At 39.0% G+C, this 15,667-nt stretch overlaps 1 protein-coding gene across 5 annotated transcripts in view; it reads left to right on the top strand.

The window, feature by feature from the left end:
- The first annotated feature begins 47 nt into the window (after positions 1-47).
- tpra (translocated promoter region a, nuclear basket protein) overlaps positions 48-15,667 on the top strand; it is a 26,049-nt gene continuing 10,429 nt past the window's right edge. For all 5 annotated transcript variants that reach the window (XM_053507088.1, XM_053507091.1, XM_053507090.1 and 2 more), the window contains exons 1-28: positions 48-271; positions 2,308-2,412; positions 2,745-2,800; positions 4,116-4,212; positions 4,323-4,426; positions 4,769-4,933; positions 5,031-5,123; positions 5,657-5,737; positions 6,283-6,370; positions 6,474-6,614; positions 6,998-7,092; positions 7,305-7,502; positions 7,623-7,730; positions 7,839-8,059; positions 8,247-8,407; positions 8,548-8,672; positions 10,677-10,825; positions 11,097-11,259; positions 11,480-11,614; positions 11,709-11,849; positions 12,152-12,317; positions 12,668-12,840; positions 12,986-13,138; positions 13,314-13,430; positions 13,960-14,163; positions 14,327-14,517; positions 14,616-14,763; positions 14,841-14,978. In XM_053507088.1, coding sequence (XP_053363063.1) covers positions 121-271; positions 2,308-2,412; positions 2,745-2,800; positions 4,116-4,212; positions 4,323-4,426; positions 4,769-4,933; positions 5,031-5,123; positions 5,657-5,737; positions 6,283-6,370; positions 6,474-6,614; positions 6,998-7,092; positions 7,305-7,502; positions 7,623-7,730; positions 7,839-8,059; positions 8,247-8,407; positions 8,548-8,672; positions 10,677-10,825; positions 11,097-11,259; positions 11,480-11,614; positions 11,709-11,849; positions 12,152-12,317; positions 12,668-12,840; positions 12,986-13,138; positions 13,314-13,430; positions 13,960-14,163; positions 14,327-14,517; positions 14,616-14,763; positions 14,841-14,978 — 3,867 coding nt within the window. In that variant the 5' untranslated portion in view covers positions 48-120. The remainder of the gene's footprint in view (positions 272-2,307; positions 2,413-2,744; positions 2,801-4,115; positions 4,213-4,322; positions 4,427-4,768; positions 4,934-5,030; positions 5,124-5,656; positions 5,738-6,282; positions 6,371-6,473; positions 6,615-6,997; positions 7,093-7,304; positions 7,503-7,622; positions 7,731-7,838; positions 8,060-8,246; positions 8,408-8,547; positions 8,673-10,676; positions 10,826-11,096; positions 11,260-11,479; positions 11,615-11,708; positions 11,850-12,151; positions 12,318-12,667; positions 12,841-12,985; positions 13,139-13,313; positions 13,431-13,959; positions 14,164-14,326; positions 14,518-14,615; positions 14,764-14,840; positions 14,979-15,667) is intronic.

Raw genomic sequence — 15,667 nt, 5'->3', positions numbered from 1 at the left:
CGCGCGCACGCACGCACCGTCTACGTCCCTAAACTGCGACGGTTGACGTCAAGAAGCCGTTCGGGCTTCAGCTAACATTTCGTTAGCGTGCTTATTTTTTTCCTTTTTCTGGATAAAAACATGGCGACGGCATTGCAGCAAGTGCTGGAGAAGAATGAGATCAGCAGACTGACCAAAGCTGCTCAGAACAAACTCGAGAGATTTCTCACGGGCAAACAGACGGAGCTGGAGGCGCTGAAGACCAGCCATGAGAGCTTTAAAGCGGACTGCGGTGAGCAGGCTAAGCTAGGCTAGGCTAAGCTAAGCTAAGATTACTAACTGCCTGAAAGTCGTTAATATTTAAAGAGAGGGACAGAGAGAGAGGCTTCACGTGCAAGTTAGCGTGAAGCGAGTGCAAAACTAACAGTAACACTTTTAAAAAACTGGTCTCGTGGTCATTAAACTAATGTATGGAAGATGTTTCGCGCCACATTTAACACAATAGCTTATTATATATATATAACTCAGGGATAAAACACAGGACCCTATTTTGTTGGCGTTAAGTTATTTACTGCTCCTGAACATTTACAGGTACACTGGAAACTATTGGCCCTATTTGGTTAAAAATTACCAACTGGCAGCTGTTAGTAATAAATCAATGTACCGAGCAGTTTCAATAGCTCGACACAACTAATATAACAAGTGGCCCCTTTTCATGATTATTGCAGTTTCTGGATTATTCCTGAATCTGATTGAAATCCCCTATTAGAGCACAAATTAGTAAATCAGGCGTTGTCTTAAGCACAGATTAGTTGGCTTAACTTTTTAGAGACTTGTTGATGGAGATGTTTGACTGCATGTCAAAAATGTTCAAGAGACTTGTCCATAAAGTTAAGAGATCATCACCTTGCCCAAACAGGGACAAGTATATACAAACAAAATAGTAAAGGTACTAAATGTTCCTTGAAAAAAAAGTAGGAATCTTATTTCCCAAGTTCAAACTTAAAGGATGCTTCACACACTGGATGTTCCTTAAGGAGGCAAGTGTTGGAAAAATATCTTGATTGACTGCAAAGGACTTACAGAAAGATTTGTGGCAGCAGTCAGAGTGAATTTTCAATCTGCACTATAAGGTGTATACTAAACACTGAAGGCCACTTCAAGACGTACCACGCTACTGACCCTAAAACACAAGAAAATTCGGCTCCTATTCTCTAAACATTTTTGTGCTCAAGATAAGTGTTAAGTTTGGAAGAGAAAGAACGTAATGCGAAAGTGCGAAAAAGTGCACCCTGCCTACAGTGAAGCATGGTGGTTTCTCTGTGATGCTCTGGGGCTGCTTTGCTTCCTTTGGCACTGGAAACTTACAGCATGTAGAATGCAAGATGGATTCAATCAAGTAACCTTAAAGAAAATGTCAGGCCATCTTTAAGGAAGCTGAAACTTTGATGCAATTGGACTTTTCAACATGACAAAGACCACAAGTAAACTTTAAATTCCACAAGGCTTGGTTTCAGATGGAAGGTTTGAGATTTCTTAGAGGGATCCAGACGGCCATCACAGACGCCTGACTTAAATCCAATAAAAAAATAAGCATGCAAAATCAAAGTTGAGGAATGGGCTAAGATCTTTCAGAAACACTGCCAGAAGCTAGTATCTGGCTATATGTCATGTTTGCAGCAGGTCATAATAGCTAAAGAGGGCTCTACTAAGTACTGAAGATGTTTCTCATTGAGAGGTTAAATAATGTTGATGTTCTAGTAGTTAAAAGTAGCATTTTATGTTGACTTTAAAATATATATTTTTTATATTAGTTGTGTTGAGCTATTTAAACTGCTTTTTAAACAGCTGCAAGTTAGTAATTTTGCCCCCCAAAATTATTTTAATCGGGTGTTGAATAGTTCGAGTGCAACTGTATATAATGGCTATTTACATATACAGGTACATAGATAGTACTTTATTAATGCCCAAAAGGTTTTTTGTGTGCTAGACAATCCTATAACATTCAACCTATATTTAAAACAAAAACAGAATTCGGAAATGGTATGTCAGAGCTGTGTTTCAGTGCTCAGAGTCTTGGTCATTTGAATTCATATTCCCTGATGAATAATTCCCAGACTAACTGTCACCCAGCTCCTGACTGAAAAATGTAACTTAAAGCATGCTCAGAAAGTTGCTGCATGATGTCATTATAATTTCTTTAAGTAATATTATACGAAAGGTGACGTGCTTGATGTATATAAAAATATAAATTGTTACCTGATTTCATCACCTATTATTACTTGCTGTTTGCCATGATTGTAACATCCTGTTTGTGTATTTGTACAGAGCAACAGTCAGCCAGCACTGAGAGGAAAATTCTGGAGCTGCAGGAACAGCTCGTGTCCCACAGTAAAGAAAGTGAGACTCTCAAAGAAGAGAACTGCCGACTCGGTGAGCGAATGCTGCTTTACAACAGCTTGCGCGTCATCTTTACCTTTTTTTTCCGCTTTAGAACTAAGGAAGAGTCACTTCATTATGTTTGGTGTGGGGAATTTAGTAATGAACAGTCTGAAAGTAAAAACAACCCTAAAGTTGTATTTGTGATTCTAAACACAATTCTAAACAATGAAATATTGATGTAACATATCGTCCAGGATGGGAGATGTTATTGGGTGTTGTATGATCGTATTGGGATTTATGGTTTACGGTACTGTAGTTAGATTGTGATGTAATGCTCCCAGATCACTGTGTTAATCCAGCAACAATACGCTCATCCCTTTTAGCTGAAGAACTCAAGAAACTAAAAGCAGCTGATGATGAAGAGGAAACATTGCAGCAGGTATGGCTCATGGCTTATTTATCTTTATGCCCCCTCTTCTTTTTTTGGTATGGTTAGGGGTGCACTTATTAATCGGCGTTATCAACTGAAATCAATAATTAAATTAGTTGGCAGCAAGGTAATTGCCGATTTGTTCATGACATCATTGTGCTTGATTCTTGCACAAACTGTGAATGCTTTAACCTATAGGTGTGAGGCTTGCTGGCATGAAGTGACAGTAGTATGTTGGTCTAGGCGTATGATTCTCGCTTCGGGTGCGAGAGGTCCCGGGTTCATATCCCGGACGAGCCCCCACTTGTTACGACCCCTTAGTCTAGGTTTCAGGGCCGCAACAAAGAAGAAAATAAAAAGAGAGAGATCCTTTACAACAGGATAGGGTGTGCGTGGTCTTTTATTTACACACACACACACATACACATACAGGAAGCTCTAGGCTTCAGGGTTGGGCCAAGGCCAAACAAAAACTCCCCCTATCTCCTCCCGCAAGCTAACTAACCTACCAAAGAAAACTTTAACCAAGATACATAAACTAACCTAACTTCCTAACTATCACAAAAACAGGAGAAAAAATGGGTTTAAAGAAAACGGCACCCAACCCCTACTGCTTCCAAAGAGAAAAAAAAGTATATATAAACAAACGAAAAACTATTTACAATATCTACAACAAAAGCAAAATAAAGATAGCAACAAAAGAAAAAAAGAAACCAACACTCTACAACCCACAAAAACACCGGCGCGACTCAACAGTTTTATAATAAATAGCAAATACAATCTCCGACACAACACACACATCTCCAACTCCCAACACGCGCGCTTCCGGGTTTCACCAGCCAGGTTAAAAGGACGCGCTTCTTCACGGCCAGCCAATCCCGTCGCACGTCACAGCACGCTCAATCAGGGCGGGACTTCCTGCAGCAGGGAGAGCGAGGGAGAGAGAGAAAGGCAGGGAGAGAGAGAGCAGCACCAGCAGCCATGCGCGCACGCGCACATACGTGCACTGCAGCCGCACGTAACATAGTAGTAAGTAGACAGTAGTAATGGAAAATACCTTGATGGGCAGTTGGGAACATTTCTCTCTTACTTTGAACAAAACAACTGCTAGAATCAAAGGGAAAATCTTGAGTAAGGTTAATGGGAAAGGATGCATGCCTGAAGGAAATGTGAATAATTCCTGACTGTTGATGTGATGTGGGTTTAAAGTTGATTTAATGTTGTTGTTGATCTATGTATGTGTTTTGTTATAATAAACAAAAAACATTTGTTAAAGACAGAAATATTTGCCAAACTCCTTCAATGCAAAATCTGCTTGTTTCAGGATAAACCTCCAAAAGCTAAATATGAGATTGAGGCAGAAAACAGAGAGTTCTCCCGCTTGCTCGAGAAGAAATCGAGAGAGATGGAAAATCTCACAGGTAATGTGTTTATTTTGCTGCATGTGCTTAAACTTTGTATGTAATCATTTTCTTCTGGTGTATATAAATGGTTTTATATTTATTAAGCATATAAGTTGCTTTATCTGCAGAGGATCTTAAGCGTGTCAGTGAGAAACTGGAGGAAACCAACACAGTGAAGATGGAGCTTCAGATGAAACTGGATGAGCTTCAGTCATCGGAACTCTCTATTCAGGTAAACATGATCAGTTCTCTCATGTATATTGCACTATTAAAGCCATGTTGCTTCATCATTCCTTTTACTTTAGCATTTGATATCGTTACAGATTTTTTAAAGCATATGTGCTGTTAGTGCTTGAGCAGGCTAAATATTTTATCAAAATGGAAAGGTAAAATTTCTCTGGCAGAATGGTTGCAGAGATTAATAATTTTTCTTTTGTTATTCTATACCACAATCTACTGCTCACTTCAGAGGTTGTTTAGTTTTCAGTTTCTCTTTGACGAATGGACAGGTTTTGAAGGTATTTGTTTGAGATGGGTGTATAATGTGTTCAGCTGTGTTTTTGTCACAATGCAGCACCTGGAGAAGCGAATGGAGCAAGAAAAGGAGCTTCTTCAGAACCAGAATACATGGCTGAACTCCGAGTTAAAAAGCAAAACGGATGAGCTTTTCACAGTGACTAAAGAGAAGGGTAAAGAGATCCTCCAACTTAGATGCTCTTTAGAGAGCAAGACTGATGAGGTAAACTACCTTTGCCTTACCCATCACATTTCTGCGTCACATTTTATCGTATCAGTGATCATCTGACTGTAACTCATGCAAATGCCATTTCATCCAGGTAACCAGGCTTCAGGATGAAGTCCAGACACTCAAGAAAACAAGTGAAAACTTGCAGAAGACCACGGAGGATTTCATGAGCAAACTAAAGGAGGTCGGTCGATGTAGCTGAAAAGAGTTTTGGTCACACAAGACTTCAGTCATAAAAGTGTGGAATAAAAGTAAATTATACACAAATATATCTTAAATCTGATTTAAGGTCTTCTATTATGGTGGCTTTGACAGTAGAGTGAGTGTACTGTTGAAATGTACCACAAATATGCTCAGGACATGTGTCGAAACATAATACAACCTTATACAACTTACCCTTAAAGCAACAAAAATAAAAAAACATATATTTTTTTGTCATAAAATGTAGAATTTTATGCAGGCAAATTAAACAGCTTTCATACAGCTTTCTTTTTATATCACAATCAATATTATTATTGTCACAACATTAAACTAGCTTTTCTCTGAGATGCTGTTTAAAAAACTTTACTTTATATATAGATTTTTTGCTTTCCTTTTTATTCCACAATGCTTGAATATTGTGTTATTGCCATCTCTCTGCGAGGTAGGTGTGCTTTAAAAAAAAAAAAAAAAAAATTAATTAATATTATTTTTTTTTATGCTTGATCCTTGATTCAGGAAAAAGATCAGCGTATTGCCATGGAGGAAAAATATCGCAATGAGCTGAATGCCAACACAAGACTCTGCAACTTATACAAGGTCAGATAGTCTAAAAACAACCAGTGTTCATGTAAATGTTTTATATTTAATGGATAAGTCATTGATGTAAATCAGTGTTTATTTTCATGTAAACACTAACTTGCAACATATAGCAGGTTCATAGCTCAAGTTATATTCTGAGGCGAGAGAAAAAAATATATATATAACTTGTCGTCAGAGCTACAGTCCTGGTATAAATCTGTCCTCATAATTTGCCTCTTTAAGGTATTTTCACAGTGTAGCAACCTGAACGTGAGTTTCATTATACATCTTTGGATGTGGGCTTCTGAGTTGGTTGTGGCTGATGGCCAGTTTTCTGAGATTACTTTAAGACAGAAATTATTTTTTTTTCTTGTTTCTCTTTCATGAACCAATAATGTACTGTATTGTGATCTAACAAACACTTAAGCAATATATTTGTCCATCCTGAAGCTTGTGTTTAAAAATTAATCAACATATACAGTACTTGTTTCTAATTTATCCTGCTGGGTGTTGTGTGTTGGTGTGTATAGTGCTTTTTGTTTTTAAACAGTCTTCTTTTACAGAACGCAGCGGGCGACTCTGAAACTAAGAACGCAGAACTCAACAGAGGTGTGGAGGAGCTTACCAAACTGCTTAAGCAGGCACAGGAATGTACGAGAATTTTGATTGCAGTTGCCAGTATGACGGCTTTTAACGTTTAAAAAAAAATGGTCATAAGCAGTATGTATAGATGGAAGTGTTTACCTTTCCACAGCTAACAAAATTACTGAGAAGAAACTATCCGAGTTGGAGAACTCCCAGGGTAAAGTCGAGGCTGAGCTGCAGGAGAAGATCAAAAATTTGGAGAAAGAGGTGGAGAACGCCAACAAACACCTTGCAGACTTCAAGCGGAGAGGTATGCAGTGTTGCTGAATCTGAGACAGACAGATGAAGACTTTTGCTTAACATTTGCCCAGGAGCTAAGATGCAAATGTTCAGCTAATCAACACCCTTTTATATGTGAACACTTTTACTTATATTTGGATAGGTTTTAATTTAACAGTTATGGAAATATAATTGAAATTTATAATCATGATCTCGTACCTGATTCTGATGCTTGCACCCAACTATTTGCTGAAAAAGTAGTTGTAGCCTCAAGATGGCTGCTACTGCTGGGTTTTTTTTTTTTTTTTTTTTTTTGTAGTGTCAGAAAGCCTGTAGGTCTGTGTCATTAACTGAAATTAAACAGTGGTTTGAGGCATTTTTCCGGGCTTAATATTAGTTTTTGTTTTTGCACAGGAGTTCCAGCTCTCACTGAAGAGGATCTGACCAAAATGTCTCCAACTGCAGCTGTAGTGGCCAAGATTGTGAAACCTGGCATGAAGCTTATGGAGGTATGAAAAAAGTTTTTATATTCAGGAGCTCCTCTTAAACTTCTCCCCTGTTGAATCAATTAAGTGATGCACTTTGTAAAATAAAAATAAGCCAGCAAAAATCAAATGTCATCATCTTTTCATCATACAGGCACTCTAAAATAGCTGCTGTTCTGGTCAGAGAACATGCCTAGATGATTATTTAACTAACTGTTGTTTATATCCCCTGCTAGCTGTATAATGCGTTCGTGGAGGCTCAGGACCACCTGCAACTGGAGAAGTTGGAGAACCGACGTATTAACAAGGCACTAAATGAGGTCAAATCAGAGGTGGAGCGCAAGACGTCTGCATTAAAGAGGCAACGGGAGGACCACGAGAACACACAGAAGTCCATGAACAGCCTCAACCTAAAACTAGAGCAAAGCATGAAGGTACTGTATGTGTTTGGCTAGCTTAAAAAAAATGTATTTATTATTATTAAATTATATAATAAAAAAATCAGTACTTTTTTTCATGATTTTCGAAGTTTATTTGTTAACATTTTTTGGCAGGAGATGAAAAAAATACAGGAAGAATCCAATGAGGTAAATAAGCGATCCTCATTGCTGGAGAAAGAGAATCAGAGGGCAAGGAAACAGATAGCAGACTTGTCTCAGCAGGTAATGTTGCCTGAATACATATTAGCTTCTTTACTACTTTTTACTTTTGCATCAGGTGCAAAATTGAAATGTATTTTCTAAACCCAAGTGTATCCTTACCCGGGACAGGTGCGTGTGTTGCTGGTGGAGCTGGAAGAGGCACGAGGCACTAAAGTGGTGCGGGAGGAGGTAAACTCTGCCGTGAGCAGCACCTCTGAGGTTCAAGGTGCACGCCAGGTGGCCTTCCGCAGTGTGGAGGAGCTCCAGCAACAAAACCAGAATCTCCTGATCCAAATACGTGAGCTAGAGGAGCAACATGAGAAGAGCACAGCTGAGGCCAAGATTGCGAGGTACTTTTCACAACTGAGCTACCTAGAATGAGTGTTACTATACACATTAGGTTAAAAGTTGTTTTGTTGAAACTTGGGTTGATTTAAAAAAAAAAAAAAAAACATAATCTTGCCATTCTTTGTGTTCCTTTGTTAAAGTATCAGGAGCTAAACTTGAACTATACCTCAAATTCTAACACGCTTTCAGGCAAACAGAGTTTGAGCAAAGACTAGAGAAGGTACAGAAGGAGTTGGAGCTCTTGAAGGAGCAAAGAAACCAGCAGAAGCAGGTGGCTGACTCGGCCATGAGGCAGAGAGACATGTACCGTGTCCTGTTACAGACAACTGGAGTCGACCTTCCTCCACAGGGTGAGCTCAATGTACTATGAAACAAGATACAAAACTACAATAACGGATTTATGAGTTAACTGGATCCTGGAAATCCTTTTGTGTTGGAATGTTTTCTATGTGTTTATTTTAATGACATGGATTTTATTTTTCTTTCTCAGTCTCAGAAGGGTGTTCTGAGCCATCTACCCCAAGCAAACCTGTCGTCCTGCCCACTCGACCTGCGAGCCAGGCTATAGCTTCAGAAGTGGCTCAGGCCATACAGGCTAAAGTGGCTTTCAAACAGGTTAGCCCTTCCACCCCACACATGAGCTTTAAACAAAATATAACAAAAAATATTTAGTGTGCAATCTGAATAAAAATTACTTGGACACGGTGGCTATATTGACTGACTAGATCATTGTTAAATGGAGTACTTCTGTCATGTCAAGTATTACTGTACAGACATAATAAGCTGAGGTGTTTCGAGGTAAAAAGGATTTACTGTGGGTCTCTAAAATGTGACTTGGAGCCAGATGGAAACACTGTGTAGTTTAGTTTTGGTGATATTTTTAATTATCTTCATACACACTGGGTGAAATAAGTATTTGATCCCCTACAGATTTTCTAAGTTTGCCCACTTACAAAGAAATGAATTGTCTGTAATTTTTATCATAGGTTTATGTAAAAGGATTGAGACAGAATATCAACCAAAAATCCAAAAAAAGCACCGGATACAAAGGTTATGATTTAAGTTGGATTTTAAAGATGGAAATAAGTATTTGATTGTAGTTGTTTACCACATTTGCACACATCTTGGGATGCATTTTGATCCACTATTCTTTACAGATTATCTCTAAATGTTTAAGGTTTCTTGCCTGTTGCTTGGCAACTCGAAGTTACAGCTCTCTCTCCGTTAATTTTCTATTGGATTAAGGTCTGAAGACTGGCTAGACCACTCCATAACCTTAATGTGCTTATTCTTGAGCCACTCCTAAGTTTCCTTGGCAGTATGTTTGGGGTCATTTTCATGCTGGAAGACCCATCCACAACCCATCTTCAAGAAAAAAGAATTTATTTTCTGTCACATGCACAATCATACAGAGTACAATATGCAGCGAAATTATTTTGCGACCACAGAGTCGCGACGTCAGCCACCTAGGGCGCCATCATAGAAAATAAGGAATAAGATACATTAGGATAACGAGGGTAAAAAATCCCCTCCCAGACTGTCCTTCGAAAAGGGCAGTGTGGGATCAGGAGGTTCTCATCCAAAATTTTACAGCACATGGCCTCATCCACTGGCCCCTCAGTGCAGCAAAGTCAATCTGTACCTTTAGCAGAGAAACAACCCCAAAGCATAATGTGTTTACCTCCGTGTTTGACTGTAAGGACTGTGGTGTTCTTAGTGTCATAGTCAGCATTTTACTTCCTCCGAAAACAGCAAGTCAAGTTGATGACCAAGAGCTCAATTTTGGACTCATCTGACCACAGCAGTTTATCCCCATCTTTCTCGGGGTGTCTCTTGTTCATTGGCAAACCTCAGACAGGTCTGTACATGTGTCTTCGTGGGGAGGGGAAGCCTTGCTGCGATGAAGGATTTCAATCCATGCTGGTGTATTGTGTTACCAATTGTTTGTTTGGTGACTGTGGTCCCAACTGCCTTGAGATCATTCACAAGCTCCTCCCGTGTAGTCCTGGGCTGGTCCCTCATTTTTCTCATGATTATTTTAATCCATGCGGTGAAATCTTGCATATAGGACCATTATTGGTTACTTTGTATTTCTTCCATTTGTAAATAATCGCTCCAGCAGTTGTCTCCTTCTCACCAAGCTTCTAGCTGATGGTTATGTAGTCCATTCCAGCCTTGTGCAGGTCTAATATCTTGGTCCTGACTTGCTTTGACAATTCTTTGGTCTTGCCGATGGTGGTGAGATTTGAATGGAAGATAGAGATTTTGTGGACAGGTGGCTTTTATACACACACCACATTGTTATGAGTAGCACCTACTTAAATTATTGTGTACCACAAGAGCACATAACCAGTCTGTGAGAGGCAAAATTATTGTTGGTTGGTAGGGGATTAAATACTTATTTCCCTCAGTAAAATGCAATTTAATTCATAACACTTGTATTATGTGCTTTTTCTGGATTTTTGGTTGATTTTCTGTCTCGGTCCTTTACCATAAACCTATAATAAAAAAAATATAGACCCTTCAATTCTTTGTAAGTGGGCAAACTTAGAAAATCTGTAGAGGATTAAATACTTATTACCCCCATTGTAAGTAAACCCGACTCTTTCTTTCTTGAAGCTGAACGAAGCCTTTGCGACCTATAAGAAGGAAAAGGCGGAGAATGACAGGCTTCTAAATGAGGAGAATGAACGACTACAGGGTCAGGTGTCTGACCTCATCTCCCAGAAGGCTAAAGTCTCCTCTCAGCTTGAATTTGCCTCTAAGAGGTAAGTGGGGCTGTTCTTTCTGTGATTTGCTGTTTTGAGGAATAACAGATGTTATTTATTGTAAATTCTGAATTATTCTGTTTTTGGTCTTTTAATTTCATTAAAATTAGCTTAGTGTAGTATAGAATTATTACTAGGGCATGTAAAAACAATTATGTTAATACATTTGCAATAGATCTAAGTTGGTCATTTTTTTTTTCTTTAATGTTTACAGCTTTTATTTGTAGAGTTAACCTAATGTATTAACTGCCAATACTAACCGCTCTGACAGGTATGAGATGCTACAGGAAAATCTCAACAGCTACAGGAGAGAGATCAGCTCCCAGCGGGAGAAGATTCAAAAGCTCTCTGCCACATCTCAGAAATATGAGCAGATCATCAACACCATGACGATGGATCTGCGGGAAGCCAATGAGAAACTAGCAGTAGCTGAGGTACTTCAGAGAGCCATGTTCAGTCAAAATTTTTAATACTCACATATTTGGCCGTAATTTCACATTTTGTAAAGTGGAAATATGTGGGGTTTTTTTTTCCCCATGCTGCTGATTTTAGTTTTGTAACAACTGTTATATCTATGATCCATGATCTTAAAAACAACTAATAAAACCACAACAATAATGGATGGTTAAATATTTCTTCCCTTTTGCTCTTTAGGTGCGATGTGAAAACCTGCGTAAGGAGCGTGACATTTCGAAGCAGGTGGGGAACAGACTTCACAAGGAGAAGGAGTCCATTCTGGCTGAGCAGCGTGGACAGAACCTGCTGCTCGCCAACCTAAAGTCCATCCAGGTGCCGCTCTGATCAGTATTGGAGTTTTTGGTGTAATCCCACATGACTTGTGTTGCTCATAAACATGTTTACTTACCGCTCTTTGATGCTCTAGCTAACGATGGAGCGCTCAGAGGCCGACACAAGGCAGCACTATGTTAATCAGATTTTGCAGCTAGAGAAGGAGATTTCTCAGCTGAAGAAGAGAGTTGAACAGGAGGTAGAACAGAGGCACACTGTGGAACGAAACCAAGATGTAAGCACCATTCTTATTTATTTTTTAATGAATAAATTGTTCTTCAACACATCCTTTTAAAATAAACTTATTTTGGTCAGATATTTGGTTATATTGTGTAGTATCTTTGTCAAATTTGTCATCAGAGTGCTAAAAAATGCTTTATGTATTTATTTTAGCATATTTACATGAATTGTATTTTTCTCAGTTTTTTTGTTTAAAAATATATGGAGGTCCATATAAGGGATTTGGATTGGTATGCCGGTTTCATTGGGGTGATGATGTGATATCTCGTACTTATTTTATTTACTTTTCATGGTTAGCTTCAGCTAGTGGAGGCTAAGAAGCAGTTGGCAGCTCAGAACGCTTTGCATCAAAAGACCAAGGAGCTGCTAAAGAGCACTGAACAGCAGGTTTCTGTCTTAAGACAGCAGCTGAGCAACTTGGAAAACCAGAATGGCAAACAGCCTGTCAAATCATCATCCAGTGGTAGGTGGTGGTGTTTTTAGCTTTTTGCCATGAGAAATGTTAATATTAAAGGAGACTTTTAATATTATTGTCAATAGCCTAGTATGAGCAACAGAGTTTATGGTGATGAAAGAACAAGCATCTGTCTTCTTGCATGTCATATTTGTGACAATGATGTGTTGTTTATAGATGATTAGTGAATTTGCCTTTGGTTAGTAAATGTTTTCTAAACCCAATGTACATCTTGTAAAGCTGTGCAAAGCTGTTAAGCTTTTAAGCCCTTTATAGCAAATTGATAATGCAACTTGTTGCTTACAGTGTTTAACAGTGACTGTCTTGCTAAGATAATGTGTTTCGAATTATTTCTCCAGTTGAAACTCCTGGTGTTCCTGAGCAGGAGGTGAAGGAGTTGCGTGCACGTCTGCAGCAAACTGAGGACCAGAATTCAGATCTGCAAGAGCGCCTGAAGAGCGCACAGAACAACCTGGAAGAATATAGAAGCATGGTGCTGAGTCTGGAAGATTACATCAGCAAGGACAAACAAGTGGGATTTTCAATTTTTTGGGGGCAAATAAATAAATCTGAGTTATAGCCATAATTCCAGTATTATAAACATTTAAAGGAATGGCATTAAACCAAAAAAATAAAAGTGTAAAGTTTATTTTACCTGTGCCTTTTGTTCTGTTCAGGCACTTGAGGAGGCACGATTATCCATAGAGAACCAACTGAAAGAGGCCCAGGAGCTTAACAGGCAGCTGGAGGATCGGATGGCTGAGGCAGAAAGGGAGAAGCAAGAGCTACACGAGGAGAAGCTCAAAGCTGTGGAGAATGTAGAGAAACATGTAAGAAAGAAAAAGCTCATCCGTGGTGACAGCTCGTTTTTTTTTTCTTTTCTTTCTCCCCTCAGACTTTGAATTTCACAATGTACAGACAGCCCACAATGGTTGCATATATATTTATATGCCTGTTCAAGCTTAAACAAGTTCTTGTTTTGTCTGGTCTCCCGCTGTGTGGTAGGTAAAAGAGTTGAAACATAACCTGACGGAAATGCAGACAGAACTGCAGGATGCACTACAGAGAGCAACATCTGCTGCAGCCAGGGAGCAGCAAGCCACACTGGAAAGCCAGCAGCAGGTGGGTCTATGATGATCTCGGGTCATATTGTTATTGTAATATCCACATCAGTGTTGCCGGTCAACAAATTTTCTTCTTTTCTGTACTTAATGTAGTTGTTTACCAGATTTCCTTCTTTTCTGTATGATTGTAGTTGTTTACCAGATTTGCACACATCTTGGGATGCATTTTGATCCACTATTCTTTACAGATTATCTCTAAATGTTTAAGGTTTCTTGCCTGTTGCTTGGCAACTCGAAGTTACAGCTCTCTCCGTTAATTTTCTATTGGATTAAGGTCTGAAGACTGGCTAGACCACTTCATGACCTTAATGTGCTTATTCTTGAGCCACTCCTTATGTTAAAAATGTTATTTTTAACATTTTATCTTTTAATTTGTTTAATGTACAAAACCAAACATTATGATTGAATTAATAAAAGAAAAAACATCCACTTGTTATGGGGACTAGCAAAATACAATGATCAAATGTCAGGTTGTGACTATACAGCAGTGAGCACTAGTGTTTCTAACCTTGTCATCTTTTGCCCAGGCTAAGCTGGCCATGGAGGCACAGAATAAGTATGAACGGGAGCTAAAGCTTCATGCGGCTGATGTGGAGGCCCTACAGGCTGCTAAGAAACAGGCCCAAGAGGCAGCGAAGAGCATCAAAGTGTTGGAGGAGAAGGTCCATATAATTACTGGCAAGCTCCAGGAGGGCAGTACAAGTTGGGAACAGCAAGAAAAAAGTCTCAAGGTAACCATGGAGACACAAGGGGGGGACCCACAAAATTTTTATTAGACTTTGTTGGTGATTTATTATTATTTTTTTTTTCTGTGAGTGCTTTTATTGTTTTACTTATGAGCATGTACTAATCTCATTCCCTGTTTCACACATCGACTATTAATGTTGTGTTCAGGAGGAGCTGGTGAAACGGGATCAGCGTGTTGGAGACTTAGAGAAACAAAACACAATGCTCCATGAACAGATTGAACAGTTAAGTGTGAAAATGGGTGCCATTGCTCACGAACAGGCGACCAGAGAAGGCGTCCTAAACATTTCTTTTAATGAGGAGGAAAAAACTCAAGAGCAGATTCTCGAGATCCTCAGGTAAATCTTATTAGTCATAACACGTTTTCATTCTATGCGGTGTATGCCTTGATCAGTTATGTATTTCTTGTGTAACGCACGGTCCACATTGTCTGTAGGTTTGTGCGTCGTGAGAAAGAGATAGCTGAGGCCCGGTTTGAGGTCGCTCAGGTAGAAACACAACGCTACCAACAGCACATGGAGCACCTAGAGAAAGAGCTGAAGGAGGTCAATGACAGCCTGACAGCTGAGCGAGACAAATTACAGGTAAGTAGTCACAAATGCCTAGATCATACACCAATACAAGACGAAATGTTGATGTATAATGTTTTTGGTTTTCACAGATGACTACAAAGGCCATGGCTCAGCAGGAGGAGAAACTGAAAAGGCTAGAATGTTTGAACGCTCTAACCGAGACCAACAAGATCCTTAAGGAGGAGAAGAACCGGTTGGAGCAGGAGCAACAGCAGAATCGGGCTAAGGCAAGCATACACCCATTTCATAAACTATTTATTTGATAAACACGCATTCCCCAACATTTACTGTTGTCATGTAAGCCTCTATGTTGTGCATGAAACATGAAAGCATGGAGCATGAAAATGTTCAACTGATGATCATCAAAACAAAAGGTTCACTGGTAACTGCTCATTTTATGTTTCATTAGCTTCCAAATTTAATGTGTTCCCAGTTTAGCCAAATGAAACGATTCATGATGACGCACATTAGAACAATATATATCGTTTATATCGACAGATGTTGAAAATTACTGTGGTTTATGGGAAGCTTATTCAATGACATTAAACACCTCGGATCTACTGTGTGAACGGTCAGATAACATTAAATATGAACTAAAAGAAAAACTAAAGAGCTTGAGCCCCTAGTGTTTTCAAGAAAACTTTTCATGTTTGTGTACATGGTTTCTATATCAAAGGATATGTTTGTACTGTATAAATTTTTGTGTTTCTGGTTCCTACTTTAAAGGATATGTATGTGCTGTATCAACTTTTTTCCTGTCTGTTCATTGCATGAAAGTAGATAAAAGAATCTCCCACCCCAAGCCCCCCCAAAACGACCCTAATGACCCGGTCTTGGACAGAAGAAGTCACAGACACAATGAGGACGAAATAAATCAATTTAAACACTTAAGAGTAAAATTCTTTCTAAAAAATTA

Source organism: Clarias gariepinus, chromosome 11, assembly GCF_024256425.1.
Source record: "Clarias gariepinus isolate MV-2021 ecotype Netherlands chromosome 11, CGAR_prim_01v2, whole genome shotgun sequence".
In the NCBI taxonomy this organism is placed as follows: domain Eukaryota; kingdom Metazoa; phylum Chordata; class Actinopteri; order Siluriformes; family Clariidae; genus Clarias; species Clarias gariepinus.
This window is presented reverse-complemented; position numbering and strand designations above follow the sequence as displayed.